The sequence below is a fragment of the Aquarana catesbeiana genome, linkage group LG02 (assembly GCF_042186555.1).
Source record: "Aquarana catesbeiana isolate 2022-GZ linkage group LG02, ASM4218655v1, whole genome shotgun sequence".
In the NCBI taxonomy this organism is placed as follows: Eukaryota; Metazoa; Chordata; class Amphibia; order Anura; family Ranidae; genus Aquarana; species Aquarana catesbeiana.
Genome location: NC_133325.1, coordinates 687205895 through 687233648, shown reverse-complemented (window position 1 = coordinate 687233648; position 27754 = coordinate 687205895). Strand labels below are relative to the sequence as shown.

Below are 27754 nucleotides of genomic sequence, written 5' to 3'. Positions count from 1 at the left end.
CAAACAATTTAATCAGACAATGGTTATAAAAATTTAAAATTGTGTGCCATGGCACTAATCAACATTATATTGGTTTTGACCTGGCTTGGACCATTGTTTGTCAGTCTCTTGACATACCCATTGCCTTGATAAGGAATTGATATTGGCAGATATTGCTCAATAACTATTGGCAGAGTAAATAAGACAATTGAAGATAATTTTTTAAAGTTTAAGGTAGAAGGGCACTATAGGAACATTTTCTATGGTTGTCTCAAAAGTCTGTATCGCTCTAACTTAGATAGGTAGTAGTATTTTAAAAAATAAGTTCCTTTTTTTTTTTCTAGAAAAAATAATAAATGCTCATTTTTGCAGGTAAAAAAATGTGCATTTATTATTTTTGTTGCAGGAGCCTGTAAAGCATTGCACCAGCGATCAGCAGATCACTGATGCCATGCAGGTCTCCTGCAGACCTGTCGGTTTATCTGCCTTGTACAAGGAAGCTAATAGATGCTGACAGAATTAATGAACTACCACAGCGCTCACAGTGCCGTGGTAGTTCATTAAAAGCTATAAGCCGACAGCCGCAAAGGCTGCCAGACCTTGTAGTTTTGCATTCAGAGCTTTGTGAATAAGTGACGTGGCCGGGTGGGCAGAGCCCCGCACTGCCATGTTTTTAAAAAATGTTTGACAGCTAGCGGGTGGAGAAGAACCCCCGCTAGCTTGCACAGCGGGGATCGGGGAGGTGCGAGGGCCGGTGCATTTTAAACATGTTACATATTACACCCCGAATATGGGTGTAACATGTTATGAAAGGTGAGCTTTATCCTTTAAAGTGGTTGTAAACTCTGCTACACCACTTTTACCTACAGGTAAGCCTATAACAAGGCTTACCTGTAGGTACCGTGAATATCTCCTAAACTTGCACAGTTTAGGAGATATTCAGTATATGCGCTGCTACTGAAGTCATTGGCGCATGCGCACTGAAGAAACGGCTCACTGGGGCCGTTTCTTCAAGACTCGTGCCGTAGTGCTTGCTTCGGCAGCACATATACTAAAATTGGAACGATACAGAGAAGATTAGCATGGCCCCTGCACAAGGATGACACGCAAATTCGTGAAGCGTTCCATATTTAAAAAAAAAAAAAAAAAAAAGACTCGTGCCGTGACCGGCGGCTCCTAGGCGCATGTGCTGGAGTGACGTCATCGCCGGCTCCTGCCGAACACCTCCGGTGGAAGATGTCGGCTGTGTACTCGGAGTGCCGATGCCGATTCAGGGCATCGTTCTGAGGTAAGTATCTCATAATGAGCTAGTATGCGATGCATACTAACTCATTATGCCTTTGTCTTGCAGGTTTTTTTTATTTTATTTTTTTTCTGGAGGTTTTCAACCTCTTTAAAGGTCTGCTGTTCCACATACCAAATGTCAAATTAAAATGTTCTCAAGGCTAACGCTGGATATACATCTTCCAAAAATCGGCCGGTTCTGCAGGCTGAACTAATGTCCATGTGTGTCCCACAGTCTGTTCAACAGAAGTTGGTATAATGACTGGCTTCTGTCAAATAGTCATGCTGGAAAACCAACATTCAATCAGTGGGTGCAGCCAATGGCTACGATGCTGATCAGTGTATTCTGGTTTGGGGTGAAGGAGAGTCCCCGCTGTCAGAATACAAGGACCCCTACATCAACATTGCTTGTGTTTGAAGTGCGGGGGGTTGTGAGGGTTTTATTTATTTATTTATTTATTTATTTATTTATTTATTTATTTTCAACTAGTGTGTACACTTGCTTATTTGTATTTTTGTTTTGTTTTGTTTTGTCTTTTACTTTTAATGCATTTTCTGCATTAAGGTAAAAAAAAACACTACTACTTGTCTCTCCTCCCATCCCAAAACACTTACATAACTCCTTTCACCATCCAGCACTGTCCTGGCTGCAGCACGTTCTCCTTTCTTCCTGGTCTCACGGGAATTGAAGGGGGGCGGGTCTTACCAGCGCACAGCCTGGATCAGGAGCGCATCCGCACAGGTCCCCAGTGCCACCCCCACGCCCCCCTTCAGCACCGCACGTGCTGAGGGGGGACCCAAAGGAATAAACGAGCAGACAGCACTCCAGAAGAGGTAAGGGACCACTCTATCATTGCACAGAGCAGGTAAGTATACCCTTATTTTATTTTAATAAAAAAGAAAATGTTTGACTTTAATATACCTTTAAGGGGGGCGATTTGATTTTAACAAAAAAAGAACAGAGCAGAAAATATAATAAAATGTATTAAAAATAAAAATGTAATAATAAAAAAAAAAAAAAAAAGTAATTTTATTGATATTTGTCTGTCTCTTGCATTTCTGCAGCTGCTGTCTATACATCTGGACTCTTTGAATATTATGGTTCTTAATGTAGCCGAGTCTGAATCTTTGTGGCATGTCACTTTTTCGAAGATAAATGTAATACTGGACAGCGATGGGAAAAAGTAGGCAAATACTTTTACTACTAGTGTTGAAATAAGACCATATATCTTATGCATTTCCATAGTGCTTGACTTGCTGCAGAAATATGAAAGGAATGTAACCTTTTGGGATCTTTGTCAGTTAGTAATATTCACAGAGACTCCTCTGCCATTAAACACAGTTGATATATAGATTTTGGAGTACTGGTCATTTTAAAGTAAGTAATACCAGAAGAAAGCCTGCTGCTGCAAACTGTTAAATCACCAAGGTCCTTACTAATTTGTAGTCCTAACCCACTGAAATAACAAACAAACAAACAACCAAATTGTCAAAAATTGGAACATTTTTCTTTGAGATTAACAGATTCGTTTGTTTAAGCCCGCTTAACCTCCCTGGCGGTATGATTATTTCAGATTTTTGTGTCTCAAAGCGGTACAATTATTTTGTATAGAAATTTGGAGTTTTTTATTGTAGGCCTGTAATTCTTACACACTTAAATCTGTCCAAACAAGAGTCTAGTAGATATCCTGGGTATGATGAAGTTTGAAACACAAAATCAGAAATTATAATATAATACATAATTACAAAAAAAAATAATATAATAATAAAAGAAATTTCCCTATGATTCGCTATCGCTCAATTCTGCAAGTGTTGTAATTTACTATCGCTGTTTTCTAGCTGGTCTAAAGCCACTTTTGACGTAAAGGGACACTTTTTGGTTGCCATGGACAATCTCCAGTTTCCAGGCAGAAAGAACAGTATATATAATATAAAACTGCATGCAGGGCATTGGACAAAGCACTGGGGACAAAAAGGATGTGAAATGATTTCATACAGTACTGTAATCTGTAAAATTACAGTACTGTATGTGTTATGTTTTTTCACTTTTTTGAATTTGCTGCCAGGCTCCGCCCCCGTGCGTCACGGCGCTTGCAGGGAACAGAGCCCGGCACAGAGAGGCTTCGGGAGGAGGACACAGCCCATGGACACAGCGGGGGGTGGGGGTGGGAACATCGCAGGATCCTGGGGACAAGGTAAGTATACCGCACCAGGATCCTACAATGCAATCCCGAGTGTGGCTCGGGGTTACCGCTAATGGTGCTGAAATTTAACCCTGAGCCACACTCGGAAATACCGCCAGGAAGGTTAAAGTAAATGTGAACACAATTGCTAAAATATCATGTAATCTTTAACATGTATTTGCAAATTAATATTTCATTTTCAGTTTGTCTTTAAATCGACAGCTTTCCTTAACCACTTGACCTCCGGAAGATTTACCCCACCTCCATGACCAGGCCATTTTTTGCGATACGGCACTGCGTTACTTTAACTGACAATTGCGTGGTCGCGCAACGCTGTACCCAAATAAAATATATGTCTTTTTTTTTTTCCACAAATAGAGCTTTCTTTTGGTGGTATTTGATCACCTCTGTGGCTTTTATTTTTTGCACTATAAACAAAAAAGTCTGACAACTTTGAAAAAAAACACTATTTTCCCTTAACGTCTTTCAGGACAGCACCTTGAGAGCGTGGCTCCACCCACTTGACAGGAAACACACCTCCACCAAACTTTAAAAGGAGGCTCCTTCCCACTTATCATCAGTTTATGTGTTTCCTCCGGCGGGAACACATGTGGGAGTTTGGAGCTCTCAAGGTTCTGTCCTGAGAGAACAGGCTCCCTACTCCACTATTTTTACCTACCTCAGGAGAGCCGATTCCTCCCATTTTCCACAGGCTTACGGGTGCCGGGTGGATGGGCTCCTTCTCCCTCGTCAGTGCTCGGGGAGAGCCAGGACTGCTCCGGGTATTGCTGCTCCCAGGCAGAGGCGTCAGGCATGTCAGGCATTTCTGTTTGTTTTTTTCTTGCCTGCACATGTTTTTTCCCTGACGCCGCCGCCATCTTGGGAAGGGCAGTCAGAGGACTGCATCCGCCGGATGTGAGGTATCCGGAAGTGGGGCGGCATCCATGGAGCAGGCGCCAGGCGTCATTTCCGCCGGAAGCGCAGGGGGAGGAGGGAGGAATAGGTCTGGTGCTTATTTATTGCTGGTTCCGGTCCGGCGCACAGGTGCTATTGGAGTCCGGAACCGGCGTTTTCGCCACAGGCATCACGCTGCTGCCTCAGCATGGATTCAGGAACCGCAGCGAGTGGAACAGGCACAGGCACCAGCAAGGCCCAGGTAAGGAGCAGACTGTAGTTTCTGCTCAGCTTTGCTGTGGGGTCTCTCTCTAGCCCTCTTCTCTCTAATGTTAGTGAAGTTTGAGGGTATTTTTTCCCCCTGGTGGCGGAGGGGCCTGTCAGGGCACATGAGTCTGATAGCTTTTCTCACTGTGCACCTGTGGTGAGCAACCTTCAGTAATCAGGCTGACTCTAAAAGATGGTTTGTCTTTTTTCTCTCTCTTTTTTTCCCTTATCATGGCAGGCCAAGAGCTCTGACCCTGGGATTAGAAAGAAATGTCCTTCATGCAAAATTAAGTTAAATGAAGGCTGGAAAAAGGCTTTATGTCAAGCATGTATTGACTCCTTGGTGAGGGAAGAAACCACTTCCGCATGCAGTGATCTAATCGCATCTGCCAAAAAGGAATTGGATGCTACCATTCAATCCTTCAGATCCTCACTCACCTATCCATCTGCAAGTCAGCCCACTACCTCACAGTCCTCTCAAGGCTCACTGTTAGTCCCGGCAGTAGAGGCGGAAATGGGTCCTCTGAACCGGGAAGGGCTTTCCCCATCCCATTCTAATGAATCGAATGAGGATAGTGATGAGCTGGAAAATATGTCTTCCAAGTATAAATTGTCTTTGGATCAGGTGGATGGCCTTTTAAAGGCTATTTATGCTACTCTAGGCCTTGAGGAAGAGCATAAGGAGATGTCTTTACATGACAAGATGTATGCAGGGCTTAGTGAGTCTAAGTCCCGTACCTTTCCAGTCCATGCAGTGATTTCTGAAACAATCAGAAAAGAATGGGCTGACCCTGATAGGAAACCATTTTTCTCTAGGGCTCATAAGAGAAGGTTCCCTTTTGATGAAGACCCAGCAGCTCTTTGGAATAAGGTTCCAAAACTTGATGCAGCCTTTTCTCAAGTGTCAAGATCTACTGATCTAGCATTTGAGGACATGGGGATCTTAAAAGACCCCATGGATAAAAAAATGGATCAACAGCTCAAGCGGACTTGGCAATCCATTATGGGCAACCTTAAGCCAGCAATGGCAACTACTTGCATCTCCAGGAACTTGGAGTATTGGGTAAATCAGCTTAAAGCTCATATAATAGCAGATTCCCCTAAGCAAGAAATCCTTGACTCCTTTTCTACCCTCTCAGCAGCCGTAGCCTATGTCTCTGATGCCTCAGCAGAGTCTATCAGGATGACAGCTAAGGCGGCAGCCCTTGCTAATTCGGTTAGACGGGCTTTATGGCTAAAGACTTGGCAAGGGGACACAGCATCTAAAAACAAATTATGCGGGGTCCCTTTTCTAGGAGACTTACTGTTCGGCCCTGATTTGGATTCAGTTCTGGACAGGACTGCAGATAAAAAGAAATCTTTTCCTGTCAAAAAGAAGAAACAACCAGTCAAACGTTTTTTTCGTCTTCAAAGGGCTCGGGAACAGAACAAGTCTCAAGAGAAAAAGAAAAGCTGGTCAGGGCAGAGGGGTAAGGGCAGAGGAAATGTCCTTTTCCATCCTCCTGCGTCAGCCAGCAAGACGCAATGACAGTCGGTTACAGGTAGGGGGAAGACTACAAGACTTTCTCCCCTATTGGGCAAGCATAACAGAAAACCAGTACATTCTGAATATGCTAGCCCAGGGTTACAATATAGAATTTTCAGATCTCCCCCTAGAAAGGTACTTGGTGACAAATCTTCCAAGAGATGTAACAAAATCCCTGGCAATGAAGAGCCTATTAAAGGATCTGATAGATCAGGGGGTTATGACTTACGTCCCACAGGGGGAGCTTTATCGGGGGTTTTATTCCCGTATATTCCTGATAAAGAAACCATCCGGAGATTTTCGGTTAATCCTAAACCTGAAACCGCTGAACAGATCAGTCCAATACAAAAGGTTTCGTATGGACTCCATCTTCACGGTCAAGAATCTATTGACGAGGGAATGCTTTATGGCATCAATAGACCTTCGAGATGCCTATCTGCATATCCCTATAGCCCCGCAGTCCCAAAGATTCCTAAGGTTGGCGATAAATTTGGGAAAAGAGGTTCTGCACTTGCAATTCAGGGCCCTCCCCTTTGGCCTGTCTTCTGCCCCACGAATATTCACAAAAATAATGGCAGAAGCGCTTGCACCTCTTCGCATGCAGGGGATTGCGGTAATTCCGTACTTGGACGACCTACTCCTTTTTGCCCCCTCCAGGGAAAGACTGCTAGACAACCTCGGAAAGACCCGAGGTCATCTAGAAACCCTGGGTTGGATCATAAATATGCAGAAGTCAAATTTCGTTCCAGCCCAGAAAATACTATTCCTGGGGTATCAGATCTGTTCAAGGGAACAAAAGATTTTTCTCCCAGAAGAGAAGAAGGGGAAAGTCCTGAAGGTGGTAGCGTCCTTGCAGGCAAGCCAGCAATTATCAGTCCGACAAGTGATGTCATGCCTAGGAACCCTAACCGCAACCATACCAGCCATTCAATGGGCAAGGTTACATTTCAGGCCTCTCCAGAGCTTTCTCCTGAGAATATGGAATCACAGGTCAGAATCTCTGGAAGAAAAGATAAAGATACCCACCAAAGTCAAGAGATCACTTTGGTGGTGGAGAAGACAGGAGAATCTGTCAGAAGGCCTGCTCTGGTCATTTCCAATAGAAAAAGTGGTAACGACAGATGCCAGTGTATAGGGTTGGGGAGCTCACTTAGACCAAGACTTCGCGCAAGGAATGTGGTCTCGGACAGAGGCAAGGAGGTCCTCAAATTGGAGGGAACTAAAGGCAGTCGCCTTAGCTTTAGATGCCTTCTCTCCTATCCTTCAAGGTTCTCATGTCCGGGTCCTCTCAGACAATGCCACTACCATAGCCTACCTAAACAAACAGGGGGGTACAAGAAGCAAAACACTTCGGTTGCTAGCTTCAAAGATCCTGGTTTGGGCAGAAAAGCATGTTCGGTCCTTATCAGCAGTCCACCTCAAAGGCACCTTAAATGTAGTGGCAGATTATCTAAGCAGAAGGCGGATTCAGGAGTCAGAATGGAGCCTGAATCCGGAAATCTTTGCAATGATTACCAGGGCCTGGGGTCAACCGCAAATAGACCTATTTGCGTCACAGGAAAATACACAACTCCCAGTATTTTTCTCTATTCACAGAAACGACAAGGCCCAGGGGACAGATGCATTAATCCAGCCCTGGAACTTCCATCTGGGTTACGCATTTCCTCCTTTCCAACTTATCCCGTTGGTGTTAAGGAAGATACAGAGGGAGAAGGTGGCAGTAATCCTAATTACTCCATTTTGGCCAAAGAGGGCATGGTTTTCCACCATTCTACAGATGGCAGTCAAACCATTTTGGCGGCTGCCTCTCCGGCAGGACCTGCTCCTACAGGGTCCAATACAGCATCCGGGAGTGGCCAGTCTAAGCCTCACGGCCTGGTTTCTGAGGAGCAGTTGTTAAGAAACAAAGGTCTGTCACAACCCTTGGTAACTACCTTACTTTCCAGTAGGAAAATAGTGACCAGAAAAATCTATGCTAAATATTGGAAGGTCTTCAACTCTTTTTGTCATTTGACTAAGAGAAAAGTAAAAAATTTAGTGTCAATTTTGGAATTTCTTCAAGAGGGGGCAGACAAGGGATTGTCAGTCAGCACCCTTAAAGTTCAAGTAGCTGCTTTGGGAGTATTTCTAGAAAGACCAATCTCTTCTGAGCCCTTGGTTATAAGATTTTTCAAGGCACTTACCAGATCTAGACCAGCTCCGGCTAAGCACTTTCCCAATTGGGATCTATCAGTGGTCCTGCAAGCCCTTACAAAGGAACCTTTTGAACCACTACAAAGAATCTCTCTAAGGAATCTTACTCTTAAGACCTTGTTCTTAGTTGCAATAACGTCAGCAAGGAGAATTGGTGAGCTGCACGCCCTATCTGTTAAGAGACCCTTTTTAACTATCTACACAGATAGGATTGTACTTAAAACCGATCCGGGTTTTTTGCCAAAGGTAGCGTCAGCACACAATAGGTCGCAGGAGATCATCCTGCTAACCTTTTGCTCTAACCCTTCGGGGGAAAAAGAAGGCAAATTCCACAATTTGGATGTAAGAAGGACTTTATTACAGTATCTGGAGGTAACAAGTAACTTTAGATCCTCGGATTCTCTATTTATACTTTTTTCGGGTAAAAAGAAGGGCCAACAAGCTTCTAAGGGGTCTATAGCTAGATGGCTTAAATCAGCTATTCTAGCAGCATACTCTCAGTCGGGGCTCTCTCCCCCGCTGGGAATTAAAGCGCATTCTACCAGGGCTCAGGCCACTACATGGGCAGAAATGGCTGGTGCCACCCCAGATCAGATTTGTAGGGCGGCTACGTGGTCAAGTTACCTTACGTTTGTCCGTCATTACAGGCTGGATCTTCTGTCAGCCAGTGAACAGGCCTTCGGCAGAAAGGTCTTGCAGGCTGTGGTCCCTCCCTAAGTGGGTAAGTCTCTGTTATCCTCTCAAGGTGCTGTCCTGAAAGACGTTAAGGGAAAAATCAAGTTAGACTTACCGGTAACTTGTTTTCCAGGAGTCTTTCAGGACAGCAGCAACCCGCCCTTATTGTATTAAATTACTATGCTGTGACTAACCATATTCTGATTATGTGTTCCAGCTTGGGCCGGAGGTTCTCTACTACTACTGATGATAAGTGGGAAGGAGCCTCCTTTTAAAGTTTGGTGGAGGTGTGTTTCCTGTCAAGTGGGTGGAGCCACGCTCTCAAGGTGCTGTCCTGAAAGACTCCTGGAAAACAAGTTACCGGTAAGTCTAACTTGATTTTTTTACTTTCTGTTATAAAACACATCCAATAAAAAAAAAAAAAATGTAAAAAAATAAAATTTCTTCATTAATTTGGGCCAATATGTATTCTGCTACATATTTTTGGTAAAAACAAAAAAAACTCAATAAGCATATATTGATTGATTTTGCGCAAAAGTTATAGCATCTACAAACTATGGGATGTTTTTATGGAATTTTATTTTTTATTACTAGTAATGGCAGTGATCAGCGACTCATAGCGGGACTGCGACATTGCGGCGGACACATCGGACGATAACTGACGCTTTTGATTTTTTTATTTGGCGACCAGTGACACCAATACAGTGATCGGTGCTAAAAATAACAAATGCAATGTCACCGTGCTGACACTGGCAGGGAAGGGGTTAACAGGGGCGATAAAAAGGTTAAATGTGTTGACTGGGAGTGCTTGCTAGCTGTGTGGGGGCTGCTTGTACTGTGGGAAGACTGCTTATCAGAAACACAGGATCTCTGTCTTCCCTACTAACAGAACAGCGATCTGCCTTGTTTATGTAGGCAGACCGCAGTTCTACCTCTGTCGGGAAGGCTCAGCGGACATCGGGTCTGCCGGACCTGCTGATTGGAGCCCGCTGTGTCCAATCACAGCGGGAGCGGTTCACTGGCAGCACGCGTGCACTCTGCAGACCCACAAGGGCAGTAATCCCAAACCTGTACATCATTCTGTACAGAGGAACCACTGCCCTGCAGTAAAAGTACGTGGGGCAGTCGGCAAGCAGTTAAAATACCTCCTAGACCCACCATAAATGGCCTTCTCCAGGCTCTTCATGTTATTGGGTAACCATTTTTCCATTTCTCAGATACAGCTACCACTGGAGACATTAATGTGCTGCAAGGAGGCCACAGGAGAAACAGGAATGAGAAATTCAGTACTGTGCAAATGTTTTAGGCGGGTGTGACACAATGCTATAAAATAAGAATGTTTTTAGAAATAGAAGTGTTAGTAGTTTATTTTTATATATAGTCACAAAACAGTGTAGCGCTCTCCTTCAATAAAGTGCATTCAAATTATAGTGCATAAATAAATATCTGAAAACAGTGTAAAAATCATCTATAATAAATTTACGTGAGTCCATCTTTTGTTTTGAATATATATTTATATTTATTTTTATTTATTTCATATATACAGTCTATCAATAAATGATTCAGTGTCCGTAAGAAAATGTGCAGTCCCATACATCAGAAACTTTTCAGTAATTGCCTCTGATCACCACAGTGCCCTTCACCCCACCTATGGGTATCTTCTCACCTGCTTAAATGGACCGCCACTAATTAATTAGGTCTAAATGCGCTTTGCAGTGTTATAAGTGGCACCGCTTCCACTTGCTCTACAGTCCAAATCCGTGGCTCTCAGCAGTTCTCCAAACTCAATTTGTAGAAATGTAGCTCCAGACTTGCAAGGAACCTCCACCATGCTTTACTGTTGCCTGCAGACACTTACTATTGTACTGACTCTTCAGCGAACAAGCTGCCCCCTGCTACAGCCAAATGATTCAAATTTTGACCCATCAGTCCAGAGCGCGTGCTGCCATTTTTCTGCACCCTAGTTCCTATGTTTTTGTGCATAGTTGAGTCACGTAGCCTTGTTTCCACATCAGAGGTATGGCTTTTTGACTGCAATTTTTCCATGAAGACGACTTCTGGCCAGACTTCTCTGGAAAGTAGTTGGGTGTACCTGGTTCCCACTGTTTTTGCCATATCTGTGCCGATGGCACTACTGGACTTTTTCCAATGCCGAAGGAAAGTAAGCATGATGTGTCTTCCATCTACTGCACCAAGTTTCCTTAGCCAACCACTACTGTCCTCAACGTTGCCTTAGCCAGTGGTGTCCTCAATGCTGAGAAATACATGCAGATACATATCCACCATGCCATACCACCAGGGAGGTGTGTAATTGACCCCAAATGTATTCTGCAGCAGGACAACAAGCCCAAACAGCCAATGTCATTAAGAACTATCTTCAGCGTAAATAAGAACAAGGAGACCTGGAAGTGATGGTTGGCCCCCACAGAGCCCTGATATTAACATTATCACATCTGTCTGGGATTACATAAAGAGACAGAAGGATCTGAGGCAGCCCACATCCACAGATCTGTGGTTAATTCCTCCAAGATGTCTGGATCAGCCTACCTGCTTCCTTCACATTTCCACAGCACTGTGTGTGAATTTTTTAAAGCAGAAAACATGGCAATTGTTTGAAACAAAATTGGCATTAGTTAGGCTTTAAATCAATTTTAAAAGAAACTTGTAGTAAGAGAATAAAGTATGTAGGCTTAATAGTGATGATGTTGCGCTGTCAAGTGTCAAGAAAATAATTAATAAAATAAATGGTATGCGATGAGTAAATGGAGGTGTAATCGTGTACATAAAATAAATGCACATATAATAAAACAAGCAGGCAAATACATATTAATATACTTCTAAAATGTCCGTAAATAAAATGCCAATAATGGTGACTAATAGTAACTAAACGTGATGTAACTTAACCAGATGTCACGTGGGCGTGACGATACGCGTCAGGATTGAACGACAGACCGGAAGTGACGTAGAAGTACGAGCTCGTCGCTCATGGATTACATACCTTGTTTACAGTTTTTAATGTTCGTAATATCATGCTGTTTATATAAAGTACTGATACTGCTGGCGGATACTGGTGACTGGTACTGGTGACTGGTACTGGTGACTGGTACTGACACTGCTGGCTGCTGTCCGAGATCGCGGGTTCCCGTGAATTAGTGTGACAGAAGCATGCAGCTGAAGTAGAGGGCAGAGCCGATGCTTCCAGTCGCAGGCGGAGTACATTTGGTATCACTCCGCCTGTGAAGGAGCCGGCGCTATACAGGAAGCACCAGCTCTGCTTCCTCCAGCAGCGGTTCCGTTCTTCGCGCTAATGCTCGGAGATGGCGGGTCAGGAACCCGCGATCTGGGCTTGCCAACCCGCCATCGCAGAGCATGACGTGGTGGGCCACATCTGAGGGTGTGGCCCGCAGCCGGCGGTTGGGCACCCCTGTCTTAGTGCATGTGCAAGATGAGTTTGACGGCATGCACAGTACAATAATACAGTGAGATCCTGCAGGTTAGGTATGAGAGCTTTCTAAAGGCCCTGATAACATTGCCTTCCCAGAGGGCATCAGTGTGGTCAGGGCGCGTTATCTATGCCCTTTTAGGGAAGCCAGGAAGGGAAGAAATTGAAGATAAGTAAATTATTCATTTAAAAATAAATGCGTGCTGTTGTGAATTTTAGTAACGTAGGGAAAAGGTCTGCTTTAAAGGAGTTGTAAAGGCAGAAGGTTTTTTATCTTAATGCATTCTATGCATTAAGATAAAAAACCTTCTGTGTGTAGCAGCCTCTCCAGCACCCTCTAATTACTTACCTGAACCCCTTCTCTCTCCAGAGATGTCCATGAGTGTCTTGGCCATCTGGAACTCTCCTCCCGATTGGCTGAGACACAGCAGTGGCGCTGTTGGGGGCTGTCAATCAAAGTCAGCCAATCAAGGGAGAGAGGGGCGGGGCCAGGCCAGGGCTTCGTGTCTTAATGGACACACTGAGCTGTAACTCTGCTCGGGTGCCCCCATAGCAGCTGCTGGCTGTGGGGGGCACTCGTCAGGAGGGAGGGGCCAGGAGCAGCGAAGAGTGACCCGAGAAGGGGAGGATCCGGGCTGCTCTGTGCAAAACCATCTGCAGGTAAGTATAACATGTTTATTTTTTTGTAAAAAAACAAGACTTTACAATCACTTTAATTATTGCCTGAAGTCTTCCAACTTGTGCTCAGTACTCCAAGTCAACACTGTGATGCTTCATGTGCTGACCTGTTTCTAGTCAGATGTTCTAAATCAGTGGTTAGGTGATCAGTTTAAAAACCCAAGAGGGAAGACTGTCACTTACAGGCCTGACAAAAAATAGAATTTGCAGCTGTGATAAAAAATCTTCTGGCGTTTGGCTCATATCCTAATTGTTCATTCACGTGGGCATACGCACATGGTGGCTTAAATGATGTAACCCAATTGCATAGTATGATTCTGGGACAGAACTGATGGTTTTTACTAGAGATGTTGGTAAATGAGGCCAACGCTGTACTGATAGTGAAATAAGGAATTACAAATTCTTTCCTCTTTTTTTGTCTTTCAGGATAGACTTCACATTGAGCCTTAACCAACTAACCAGCAAATTACTAAAAAGCAGTAAGCAGGTGAGAAGTTTGTCAAAGAACACTAAAGCTCAGTGTAAGCTCCAGCATAGTGCACTGCCATGTTGTTCAGCATTTTATAAAGAACATGTCTCTGCAGTTTATTTGCCCTACCTTGACTGTACAGACACACTCTAGGGCTGATATGGGCAGAAGTTGATAAGCCTACATCCATGTGTTGGTTTTTGAGAGGAAGCCACAATAGCAAGATAACATTTATTTGCACACATATGAACCTCATTTAGACCATGCTTCTGACAGTAAAGCAAACCAGAAATCCAGGAATGCAGACCTCTGATACCTTCATAGCCACCATGCTACCCATATACAAAAACCTTATCGATACCATTTACTGACCACGCTATCAGGGATCAGCAGCCATAGTAAGCGTGGACAAATTACAGAAGGGAACAGGCAGAATCATCTAGGTATTGTACAACATGGAAAGGGACAAATGACATTGCAAAAGCACTATGCTATGTATACTATATTACCAAAAGTATTGGGACACCTGCCTTTACACACACGACCTTTGATGGTGTCTTAGTCCGTAGGGTTCAATATTGAGTTGGCCCACCCTTTGCATCTATAACAGCTTCAACTTTTCTGGGAAGGCTGTGCACAAGGTTTAGAAGTGTGTCTATGGGAATGTTTGAAAACAAATTGAATGCACTGCAGTGTTTTTTTATGTTGGACTTTTATATACATATGGACTGTTTATGATTCGAGTGATATCGTACTAATATTTTTTCATGTATATTGAATTTTTTGATTGCGCTGCACTTATTGTTTTTCATTGTTAGTATGGGAATGTTTGACCATTCTTCCAGAAGCGCATCTGTGAGGTCAGGCACTGATTTGGACGAGAAGGCCTGGTTTTCAGTGTCCGCTCTAAATTAGCCCAAAGGTGTTCTATTTTGTTGAGGTCAGGACTCTGTGCAGACCAGTCAAGTTCCTCAACCCCAAAATTGCTCATCCATGTATTTATGGACCTTGCTTTGGCAACTGGTCCAAATCATTTGGTGGAGGGGGGTGATTATAGTGTGGGTTTTTTTTCAGGGGTTGGGCTTGGTCCCTTCCAGTGAAGGGAACTCATAAGGCATCAGCATACCAAGACATTTTGGACAATTTCATGCTCCCATCTTTGTGGGAACAGTTTGGGGGTGGCCCCTTTCTGTTCCTACATGATAGCGCACCAGTCCACAAAGCAAGGTCCATAAAGACATGGATGAGCGAGTTTGGGGTGGAGGAACTTGACTGGCCTGCACAAAGTTCTGACCTCAACTCGATAGAACACCTTTGGGATGAATTGGAGCAGGGACTGCGAGCCAGAATGGTCAAATATTCCCACAGACACACTCCTAAATCATCTGGACAGCCTTCCCAGAAAAGTTGAAGCTGTTATAGTTGCAAAGGGTGGGCTAACTTAATATTGAACCCTCCGGATTTAGACTGGGAATGCTATTAAAGTTAATGTGCGTGTAAAGGCAATATTATGTACATATTTAGTAAAGAATATATGTAGAACATGGAATTAAGGGTCCAAGCCCAACCTCTGAAAAACAACCCCACACCATAATCCCCCTCCACCAAATGATTTGGACTAGTGCACAAAGCAAGGTCCATAAAGACATGGATGAGCGAGTTTGGGGTGGAGGTACTTGACTTGCCTGCACACACAGAGTCCTCACCTTAACCCAATAGAACACCTTTGGGATGAATTAGAGTAAAGACTGCGAGCCAGGCCTTATCGTCCACATCAGTGCCTGATCTCACAAATGCGCTTCTGGAAGAATGGTCAAATATTCCCAATGTTTGGGAAAAGGCACAATCCTAAACCTTGTGGATAGCCTTCCCAGAAGAGTTGAAGCTGTTATAGGTGCAAAGGGTGGGCCATCTCAATATTGAACCTTATAGTTCATGTGCGTGTAAAGGCAGGTGTCCCAATACTTTTGGTAATATAGTGTATATCGTGCCTTTTTAAAGGGACAGATTTTTTTTGGGTTATAACTACTTTAAGTCCATAATAGTTTGGTACTGTGTGCAGAGTGAATGACTCTAAAGACTGATTAAATATGTTTGCATGTCAAATGCTGAACAGTAAATGCAGCCATAGGATGACTTGATCTGTTTATTTACCTGTTTATGATATCGACTGTATAGAAAGTTTTACTATGCTGTTAATGTTTTAAAGAATATTATTTTCTGTGTCCCAAAGCTTTTCTGTTGAATACTTTTCTACCTTAGAGCTTATTTCATAACATTTTTTACATTTGGTGTGGATGCAGGATGAAGCCTGTCTTGCAGAACTGTCCCTGGCTTTGTCTCTGGAGTGCAGCATCAAGGACAAAAGCTTGCGTGCAGCCAGCCTGAGGGTGCGTGCCCTACATGCAGAGGTGCATGAAAGTCTCTTCAACAGTGACCTGCTGCAGAAGAAGCTGGTTTCAGCAGTGCAGAGCAACACTGAAGAGAGCAGTAACATTGAGGAACAAGCAAACCTAGGTTAGCACCAAGGATACCACTGAAAAATTGTTACTGGTGGTAACGCTTGCCAACACTACCTATCTGTGCTTAAAATTTTTTCAGACTTTCATGATATTCCATTTGGCACTCTGATGGTAATGTTAAAGTGATATTAAAGTCTGTTATTTTTAAACAAACTAAAAAAAATAAATGAATAAAAATAAACATGCCATACCTGCTCTGTGCAGTGGATTTTCACAGAGCAGCCCTGATCCTCCTGTTCTCGGCTCCAGGCACTTCTGGACCCTCCCTCCTGCCGAGTGCCCCACAGCAAGCGGCTTTCTATGGGGGCACCTGAGTAGAGCTGCTGCTCTGTGTGTCCATTTAGACATAGAGCCGTGTCTCAGCCCCGCCCCCTCTCTTCTCATTGGCTCACTGACTTTGATTACCAGCCGAGGCTCGTGCAACATCGCTGGATCGAGATGGAGCTCAGGTATATATGAGGGGGTGTTGCACGCAGATTTTTTTTTTTTTTATCATTAAGATTAAAAAACCTTCTGCCTTCAGAACCACTTTAAATTACCTTACAACAAGCTGTTTTCTGATTACTGTCTGCACACTGTTCTCAGTATGGGATTCACCATACACACGACACATTTTATTTTTGATGCATCTAAAGTGTAAAAAGTCCTCTCAAGTTTACCATAGCAAGTACCATACTTTTTCTGGAATCGTTTGATTGGTTTTCCTTTTGCACTTGCAGGAGATGCTGAACCTCCCAAGTGGTTGCAGCTTGTTGAGCGGCTTCCTTGTAAGCTGGATGTGGGGTTTGAGAACAGCACTGTGGTCCTGTCTATGAACAGCCAACAGAGGTAAAATCTCAATGATAAGTAAAAGGCTGATGTTATGTTCTGAACATTGTATACTGACTGTAGTGGAAATGCTTTGCTTCTTCCCAGGCACCTAAACTGGACATTAAAGCAACTACGGTATTCTTATTTACGTGAGGAGGATCAGCTACCCATGCGCAAGTTCATTGGCACTTCTGAACTTGCTCAGATGACCTCTGAACTGCTAGTGGAAGGTATGGGGCTGAATTATTGGAAAGTTAATTGATGTTAAAGCTGAACATATTATATTTGTACTGGACTTTTTTTAATTGTAGCACTGTTTTCAGAAAAAATATAAGCCATACCTATATTCATCAAAAGATGATGTCCGAGGGATTTCCAGGATGAATTAAAATTTGAATATTGCTTTAGACTCTGTAATCCTCCCCTTTCTGGAAATCCTATTTCTCTCCAGATTGAAGAGCTGTACCTTTTTTTTTCTCTTTTTAGATAGATTTTATTTTTTTTAAATAAAGGCTTACAATACAGAGCCTATGACATACATACTTTTATATGTTTCATACCATGGACAAACTATTTATTTCAGGTACTTACACGAATTTACACAGTGCTTTACATATATATTGTACATTCACATCGGTCCATGCCCTCAAGGAGCTTACAATCTAAGGTCTCTAACTCAAATTAATATGTTCACGATAGTTTCTTAGACAAAAGCATTTGCCTATTTTCTACTCTGTTATCATTCTTTAATTCCATTTAACAATATTATCCCTGTAATAAGGAAACCTGTATCTTTTCAACCAAAATTTAACAAAACTTATGTATAAATGAATACAGTTAGGAAGAAGAAAGAAGGCAAGAAGAGAGGAAGAAAGGGAAGGGAGCGGTGAACTGCACCCCTCCAAATGGAGCTGTACCTATTTCTTGTTTATACAGTACAGGACACAGGGATGACTGGTTTGCAGGTAGGTATCTTCAGGTGATTGGACACTGTGAGGACCCCTTTATGACCCGCCTCCAAACCAAACTCTCTCTGCAACCTAGCAAGCCTCAGTTCTTCTCTAGTGTCTTTTAGGTGTTCCATATCCCCTCTGTACTGAGCAGGGATTTTGTTAGTGAAAGAAAAGTATAATATCTAATACTATAGATATTCTTATTCTCATTCTCAGGGGCGTTTCTGAATGTATAGCAATGTCTTTATGTTATATGTTATATATATCAGTGACCTCTCTCCTAGAGGGTAGGGTGTATAGGAGATATGTTTCTGTACTTGTCCAAGGCCGCATTTCCAACGTACTTTTAGGAATTAGTTTCTTAGTAGTAATTGAAGAATCCTTCGTTCATACGATGCTTCCAGAAAGGTTGTTTATTTGTTCAGAAAGATAAGCAAAGACCAGACTTACATCGATAACATGTGGCATGGTGATGGTCTCAGAAGGAGGAGGAGGAGGAGACATCTTGATGTTACATTCTCCAAAGTGTTGGGTTACTTCTCTCTCTTCAACCCTACTCCATTCCTATTCTACCATGAATCTGATCCATTCTTATACTGTTTCAAAATGTTATGTCAGCATATCCTAGTAACACCCATATTTGCATATATACTTTAAATGGCTATAGTCTAAAGATAAGCAACATTACTCCACCCATTGTCCTGACATAGCAACTCAAAATAGAAATATCTACCCAGCTAAACCACTCCTCTGTCCTCTGTCCTCCATCCTGCTAACCTTCAGAAACAATCACAAATTACATATAACATTTATGTGTTTCATATATTTTTTCAGAAACTTTTATCACTTAAAATAATAATGAACTTAAAATCTTCTAACAGTTAGTCACACTTAGTTTTCTTCAATCAGCTCTTTTTTCCACATTATGGCCATGGCCTTATCTTACCCGGACCCTGCAAGAGAAGACGTACGGCCAGCATGTAAAGTTCTTATGAGCAGTGGACCTGTGTTAGGTGCCCAACTTGGCATGTATTGCGGCTTGTTGGTTTAGCCTTTAGAGTGCTATACAGGTCCAGGGCAGAGGTAATCTGCATCAGTGTACTGTAGGCTGGTTTTGTTGCCATTTTGACTTGCCATTATTGCTATTGCTGTGGGATGTCCAAGTCATCTCTGAATCTGCTTGCCTTGTACTGCAGTGGTTCTCCACCCTGTCCTCAAGTACCCCCAACAGGCCATGGCCACTGTTGTACTGCATGAACAAGAAAATTTTTATTTATTTTTATAATTTATTTTTTTAATTGCCTGTAAGATGTGTTCCTTGGAGTACAGTACATGAATGACACAGCATACCCTCCCCTCTGTGGTCCTCTTATTGCTTGCTAAATAAAAAACTTTGAGGCTTGCTTCTTGGAGCGGGAGGGTTTATGAGGGGTTTCTGTTTTTTTTTTTTTTTTTTTTTCCAGTGTCCAATAACCTGAAGGTTTTTGCCTGTAACCCAGTTGTCTCTAAGAAATTTTAATTAATGCGAAACCCTTTTTAGTCTAAATTCGAGTTGTTCAAGAGTACATTCATATTGCTGCTTCATAGAATATTAACAAAAAGAATTTGTTTGATAAAATGTGATAATACATTATTAATGGGAGTAGCGTTTACCTATGTAAGTTAATACTGTAATATCTGTCTCCGATTTCTGTCCAGATGGTCTGCTGTTGTCTCAGAGCCGACAGAGAATTGTCTGTTTGAACCACTTAAAAGCCAGTGTACAGGTGAGAGTCTAGGTGGCTAAAACCTTTTCACGTACTCTTAATTGTGTGCCACCATCACAGCCTTCATAGTGTTTGAGTGCTGCCTATTCTAATAAAATATGTGTTTTCCCTAGCTAGTGTCTAGTTAGATATTTTGAGTATTTTCTAATGTCCACTGCAACACACAAAAGCCCATAAGAACTGTTTCATTATAGTGCCTCTGGTATCAACAGCAGAGTTATTCTGCAATCCTGCTCCCTACATAGTTCAACATACAATGAATGCAAGTAGCATCTGTAGTAAACATCCCACACTTTAGGAAACATTGATGCATTAAACGTTTACAATAAAGGCATTTTATATTCCTGTCTTTTGCTTTTATCAAATATCCTATCTTTTGAATATAGAAATCTTGTTAATATGTACACAATGATGGTCACTAGTTCTCTTACATACTTTTTGTGGAAGTGGTAAAAGCCCACATTTTCTGTAAGGTTTGGATACAGCGGGGAAGTTAGAATCTCTATAATGCAATTATTGTCGTCCTTGACTCCACTTAAAATGCATTTTGATTTTTCTTACTCTCGCATCACGCCAGGTAACATCCATTGATATCCAGAGCAATCTAACACTCAATACTTGCATTATCCATTACCGTCACCAGGAGTTTTTTCATTGGTTCAGCTTGCTGGCGCTGGATCGTCAGTTACAGAAGGATGCAAAAGCCTCAACCAAATATAATCGGTGAGTTTTGATTAATACAATGCAAATATTACATTAGTTTAGCGTAGAGTTGGTGCAGAATTTATTGGTGATAGTTCAAAATGACCCCTTATTAGGCAGCATAATAGGTTCACTTTACAGGAGAGGCTGTAAGGAGCCACTTCTCGCCCTTCTGGTGCTCCCCCACAACTGTAATCAACCAGCAGACTACTGCTGAAATAGCCGTTACTTAAAGTGGTTGTAAACCCCATTCATGAAATCTGAGCTAGGCACATATATCTGTAGTGTTTACTTATCTCTCTTCAAAGCTCTGAGTGCTGTTTCTCTCTGGTGTTCCATTCTTCTGTTATCAGCAGTCACTTCTGACAAGTTTTCTGACACACAAGATAGCAGCTGAAATTTTGTGTCTGGGAGGGAGCTTAGAGGTATATTAGCAGAGAGCTGGTCCATTCAGACTACAGCTCTGCATGTTCCTTTGTTCCTCTGCCTATGTGGAGGAGGGGTGTGTGCCTTTCCTCCAGTCAGCTCTCACACAATGTAACACACAGACTCCACACCCACTGCTGAATGAGGAAGAAAGTTTTTTAACTCGATTTGCACTTTTCAAAGCGTGTAGAAAAGGTAAGACTGCAGATATACAAGTAAAACTTATGTAGTGAGATTTGTTTCATCTCTGTGTATTGTCTGAGGCTATTTACTTCACTGGGTATATGTAAGGGTTTACATCCCTTTTTTTTTTTTTTTTTTTTTTGTAAACATATAACAAAAAACACCTCACCACACAGGGTCGAAATAACATTGGAAAAAGTTTCAAACATCACCTCCCTCCCATTCCTCCCCTGTCCAGGCTCACCATCCTGCAAGCAACTCCAGGATCCAAGATTTTTGTCCCCCGTAGGGGGTAAGAATAACCAAATCAATATTGCATGCAGTAAAACATTTTGCAGCCTCTGACATAATGTAATTAATCACACATACATGTACCTATCACTTAATAATCAGGCCAGCATTTAGAGAGAAAATATTTTTTACAGCCAGGTGTAACCATTGCTCATCACCTTCCATCCGGTCTCCCCCAAGTACCCATCACCAGGACTGCCTATGCAGAAGCAGGGTTCTCCAACTACATCTTCCAAACCTTATAAAACTTCTTGCTTGAATAGGTAGCTTTATAGAACGGAATTACTTTTTTTGCGAGTCCTTTCTATTAAGATAGGAAGGGTGTCAATGGCTTTTCCAGTAGAGGATCTGTGCCTTGCGAGCATAGAACAAAAGCAGGCTGAGCAAGGTGCGCTGAGCCCTAGCTGGCGTCAAGCCCTCCTTCGGCCAAGTAGGCAGGTTGTCACTGTCATAGGCACCGGCACAGTGGTGATCTCTATGAAAAAGTGCATAATGGCCATCCAGAACCCCTGATTTACCGGGCAGTGCCAAAATATTTGACCGAAATTGGCCGGAGAGTGTGAACAAAGCCAATATTCCGCTGAAGTCCTTGGGTAAATTTTGGATAGTTTTGCCGGAGTATAATATATCCTGTGATTGAATTTAAAGTGTATTAACCGGTCCCTTGCCGATACTAAATGGGTAAGGGGAAAACTCCACATATCATCCCAGTCCTCTCCTCTCAAGTCTGGAACCTCTGCCACCCATTATTACTGAGGGGGAGAGTAACGGGGAAGAGTTCCTTATATAATTCTGATAATGTTTTTTTCATGGACTGGTCCAGTAGGACGTTTTCCAAGGAGGAGGGCTTAAAGTGGTTGTAAACTCCAGGAGAAAAAAAAAACTGGAAGACAAAGGCATAATGAGCTAGTATGCATAGCATACACATTCTTTAAATATAAGGCCCAATAAATGCTAATTGCACTTTCAGTTTAAATCCACTAAATACATTCTAGATGCATCAAAACAAAAGGTGTGCGAGGGCTTTCAGTTCATTTTCTCTAGAAAACAGCCATAGCCGAAGTAGAAAAGCTTGTCTTCTTTCCATATGACGCAAAGGAGAACCCTTACTCTCTGTGAGAAAGCAGTGGCTCCTCTGCAGGGGTCTGACATGCTGAGTCAAAGCTAGAGATCTCCAAGCATTTGAGAGCTTGGGCTTTTGTGACAGAAGAGTCTTCTGTCTAAACCATGGGTGCTCAACCTGCGGCCTTCAAGCTGTTTCCGAAACTACCAGTCCCATAATGCCTCTGCCTTTGGGAGTCATGCTTGTAATTGTCAGCGGCTTGCAATGCCTCATGGGAATTGTAGTTCTGCAACAGCTGGAGTGCCACAGGTTCAAACTAATAGGTGGTGTGTTTGACCCCTGGGCCTTCTCTGCAGCATGCTGGCAGGGGACAGTCTTTTCTGTTCGGGTTGTGGCTGCTTTCTAAAGATAATGAACTGCAAACTTTGGATGCCTTTTGTTTTATGGAAAGGATAAGTAGGTTGGAGTTGGCTCCAGCATCGTTAAAAGTGGAGCTGTACTGTAATGCTTTCTGTCCATAGCTACTCCAGTCACCAAAACACAAAAATACTCCCATCATGAAAGATTTAAGCCTCTGATTCCTCCTGTATTGAATTGTATTGTAACTGTACTATCTGCCCTAAAGCGCTGCCCAAACTGTTGGTGCTATAAATCCTGTATAATAAGCACTTTAAGATATGGTCTAAATGGACCCTTGTATGTAATTCTTTCTTTTTTTTTGGATTCAGCAATATATATCTTTTATATTTCTATCTAAATGTTTCATTATAGACCTCTTCCTGTGATATTAGCACCAATAGTTTTCAATTCAAACATCTCTAACGTCAATGTGTCTGTCCAGCTTGAGGAAGCCCAGCCTTTTGCTATGGGATTTTCATCTGTGTCACTGGGTGAGTCACAGTAATCTCTAATAATTTTACTTATTGTCTGTGATAAAGGGATCATTTTTCATTAAATACAACCAAAATTCAAGTGTTTATTCCAAAAATCTTTACATGAACGAGTAGAAAATGCTTCAGGTAATGTGCTAAAACAGTCTTATTTTCCACCAGGACAGAAATGTATTTCTCATTTATAGGGTAATTAAAGTAAAATTGTTGCGCATTTGGTTAAGTGTCTGTGATATATTTCTTAGTACATTGTGTTCTACATACATTCTTAGTACATTCTTTACTAAATATGCCTTTGCACGCACATGAACTTTAATGGCATCCCAGTCTTAATCCGTAGGGTTCAATATTGAGTTGGCCCACCCTTTGCAGCTATAACAGCTTCAACTCTTCTGGGAAGGCTGTCTACAAGGTTTAGGAGTGTGTCTATAGGAATGTTTGACCATTCTTCCAGACAGTTTGGTTCCTACATCCTAAAGTGTTCCAGGACCTGTTTCACAGGTAGAGGACATTAGATGTGGAGCTCCTGGCTCCAGATAAGTCAATCAGCACACAGCTCATGGAACCTCTAGCAACCTCTAAAGGAAATAAAGGGTGTAAAAATTGCGCCAACTCCTAAAAGATATGAGGTGAAGCAGCCAACACAACAATCTGACCGTTGTAAATGTGAAAATAATAGTAAAGTGTGGCGCTAACAGATAATAGAACACGTGTTATTAATCAGATAACAGTGGTCTCCGTAGAGAGGTGTCAAATTCTAGAATATATGTCTTATTATATTAGTGATGATTTCTTTACAGAACATCAAAAAGGCAAGTAATAAAATGTAAAAAAATATCCGGCAGTGATAAATATTTCAGTGTACACAAACACATACCGATAATGGATACTGTATTTTGACCGTGAATACTGTGTTAGGACCTATATATCCATAAAGTGTAGATATTAAACATAGGGTAACATATATCCCAAAACAAAAAGTAATAATAAAGGTGAACAGAGTATCACAATGTGTTGTGTGTGTAGCTCAAAAAAAATAGTGTTCATCAAAACAAAATCACAAAGTAAAAAGTCCATAAAAGGTGAGTATGTGTGAATATTGAAAGTCCATCATTGGGTGGATGGAGTGCTCATATTTAACCCCACAACAGTTTGAAAACAGGCAATCTTCCTGTGGAGTGTATAGGAGCTGTATGCAGGAACCCTTAGATCTGGAAGGATTCTTCACTCATTCAGACGGTCTCAACACAGAGGGAAAAAAAGACATAGGAGTGCCCTTACCAGACAAGGTGGACTCACAGGCCCTTGGCGGTGAGTCAAGCGAGCTTGTACCGTCAAACGGTATAGCGCGATGATCCGTGTGATGATCTTATGCGAAGTTTCATCAGATGTCATCAGATGGTGTGCCAAATCGGGATCGGGAGCCTCCGGGGTTCTGCTTCGGTCATCGGGCGATCGTTTCCTCAGCGGCTCATCACATAGACAAGTAAACAGAGGAAAAAAACTTCCACATAGTGTAAAACCTTTTTTGTAGAAAAACGTTTTAGCGTTTTATTGATGAATATTTTCCAAAAAGTTACAAAAAAGGGCAGTAAAAACTCGGCTCAAAAAATAGTACAGCAATAAAAAAAGGTAAAAGATGGTATAAAATAGCGCAGTAAGTGAGGGTGAGGGTGTAATCATAGAAACCCTGATTACACCCTCACCATCACTTACTGCGCTATTTTATACCATCTTTTACCTTTTTTTATTGCTGTACTATTTTTTGAGCCGAGTTTTTACTGCCCTTTTTTATAACTTTTTGGAAAATATTCATCAATAAAACGCTACAACGTTTTTCTACAAAAAAAGGTTTTACACTATGTGGAAGTTTTTTTCCTCTGTTTACTTGTCTATGTGATGAGCCGCTGAGGAAACGATCGCCCGATGACCGAAGCAGAACCCCGGAGGCTCCCGATCCCGATTTGGCACACCATCTGATGACATCTGATGAAACTTCGCATAAGATCATCACACGGATCATCGCGCTATACCGTTTGACGGTACAAGCTCGCTTGACTCACCGCCAAGGGCCTGTGAGTCCATCTTGTCTGGTAAGGGCACTCCTATGTCTTTTTTTCCCTCTGTGTTGAGACCGTCTGAATGAGTGAAGAATCCTTCCAGATCTAAGGGTTCCTGCATACAGCTCCTATACACTCCACAGGAAGATTGCCTGTTTTCAAACTGTTGTGGGGTTAAATATGAGCACTCCATCCACCCAATGATGGACTTTCAATATTCACACATACTCACCTTTTATGGACTTTTTACTTTGTGATTTTGTTTTGATGAACACTATTTTTTTTGAGCTACACACACAACACATTGTGATACTCTGTTCACCTTTATTATTACTTTTTGTTTTGGGATATGTTACCCTATGTTTAATATTCACACTTAATGGATATATAGGTCCTAACACAGTACTCACTGTCAAAATACAGTATTCATTTTCTGTATGTGTTTGTGTACACTGAAATATTTATCACTGCCAGGTATTTTTTTAAATTTTATTTTATTACTTGCCTTTTTGATGTTCTGTAAAGAAATCATCACTAATATAATAAGACATATATTCCAGAATTTGACACCTCTCTACGGAGACCACTGTTATCTGATTAATAACACGTGTTCTATTATCTGTTAGCGCCACACTTTACTATTATTTAAACCTCTAAAGGAACCCTGGTTCAGAATGGCTGATCTTAAGGTTCAGGTTCTACCCTTTTTTGCCAGAACAACTCTTCAAGATCAGTGTGTGTTTCTTGCACTTTTCTTAATCAAGCTGCCTGTAGTACCATAAGGTTTTTCAGGTGGATTTTTGAACTACAGGCAGTCCCCTGATTTCTTAAGCCTGTTAATCATTGTAAGCTTTGTTGCAAACCCCCCAATGGGATTGTTTTTCGACATCTTAGTCATCCTGTGTTTCTCAATGGATAAAAATGTCATCTTTTTCTTGGTGTTAATTGAGGGAAACTAGTCCCATATATTTGTTTTTGATAATGCTCTCAGGCCTGCTTTGCTATAAAACGGGGCATGCAGGTTATTTTTTGTTAGAACAGCCAGTGCTTATACCCTCTTCTGCTCATACTTGAATATTCATCTTAGTTACCAGCTTTGGCAACTAAGTTTTAGTTGCGTAAAATAATAAACTAAATAAATAATACATAGCTTTTGTTTTTCAATGTGTTAGTGCAGCTGCAGTAAAGACTTTAGTTTTAAAATGAAAAACTGGCAGTTCTACTTTAATTTAGTAGTATGAATGTACTAATGCGCAAACCATTAACTAACACTAGTGAGTAGCTGCCAACATGAAATATGTTCCCACACAGTGTTAATTAAAAATAAATGTGATGCTTTCTCCGTGACCTAAAGTGCTAATGCAATATAAATCCTGAGGTGATAATGCAATAATATCCATATATGCACAAATAAAATAAAACAATTCATCAATGACTAAAATAATAAAGTGCTAAGTGAAAAGGATCGTCAATACAAAGAATAATTCATAAATTATTGTCCTCAATCACAGTGCAGAATAATAATATATAATCTATAATTAATAATGCAGTGGTGTTCACATGAATTCATAAATATGTTCTGTGTACTACCCGGCTGGCTGCACTAGTCTACAGTTTTGGTCTCCTCCCGGGAATCACTGCAGATGAACAGATGTTCACGAGCGGTGAGAGAGTATCTATCGAGTGATGGTACACAGTGCGATGTTTTACTGAATGCTTTCTTTTAACCATCGTTTTCCATGGAACAGCTTATGATCATATGAGTGAGAATAATGTGAATTGGAGTGCACCAATCTATTGTACCGGTGAACTACTTGACATATCCTGGAAGATAACCCCTTGATATTACTGTCTGGGCATAACATATCCAAAGCGTGATTTGACATAATTCTGCCTACATTGGAGAAAAGTGGAGGAAGTTATTCTGTTTAGTGGAAATTCCTGCTTGTATCTGAGAACACCGCTGGTCTGATCTAGCAGAGGATTACAAGGAAAGAGCTTGCTGCTGTGGATACATATGAGAGATCCATCATAAATGTGACTAGACCTGTAGGGGTCTTCCTTTGAGGTGAGAGGCTGGGGCACACTTTATACACGGATGGTAAAAGCACTACTTAGGAATTGGATATATTGTTTGCACTGTGATCGGTGACACTGTCTATGAACTATTTTTTGCACTGAAGATTTGCTGCGACAAGAACTTTATGGACTTTGTTGTATACAAGTTATTATTGCACTTTTTTTAATGCACTTTATATTGAACATATTTATGAATTCATGTGAACACCATTGCATTATTAATTCTAGATTTTATATTATTATTCCGCACTGTGATTGATGACAATAATTTATGAATTATTTTTCTTTGTATTGAAGATCCTTTGCACTTAGCTCTTTATTATTTTCATCATTGATTAATTGTTTTATTTTATTTGTGCATATTTGGATATTATTGCATTATCACCTCAGGATTTATATTGCATTAGCACTTTAGGTCAC

At 41.7% G+C, this 27754-nt stretch overlaps 1 protein-coding gene and 1 non-coding gene across 4 annotated transcripts in view; both read left to right on the top strand.

Annotated features, from left to right (window-relative positions):
* The window catches only part of BLTP2 (bridge-like lipid transfer protein family member 2), a 187460-nt gene that overhangs the window by 32062 nt on the left and 127644 nt on the right, over positions 1-27754 (top strand). For all 3 annotated transcript variants that reach the window (XM_073616776.1, XM_073616775.1, XM_073616774.1), the window contains exons 5-12: positions 2329-2447; positions 13547-13607; positions 15893-16106; positions 16831-16939; positions 17027-17151; positions 19573-19640; positions 20218-20363; positions 23077-23195. In XM_073616776.1, coding sequence (XP_073472877.1) covers positions 2329-2447; positions 13547-13607; positions 15893-16106; positions 16831-16939; positions 17027-17151; positions 19573-19640; positions 20218-20363; positions 23077-23195 — 961 coding nt within the window. The remainder of the gene's footprint in view (positions 1-2328; positions 2448-13546; positions 13608-15892; positions 16107-16830; positions 16940-17026; positions 17152-19572; positions 19641-20217; positions 20364-23076; positions 23196-27754) is intronic.
* On the top strand, positions 1007-1113 carry LOC141130669 (U6 spliceosomal RNA). The gene has a single exon (XR_012242440.1). It is a non-coding gene; the product is annotated as a U6 spliceosomal RNA (small nuclear RNA).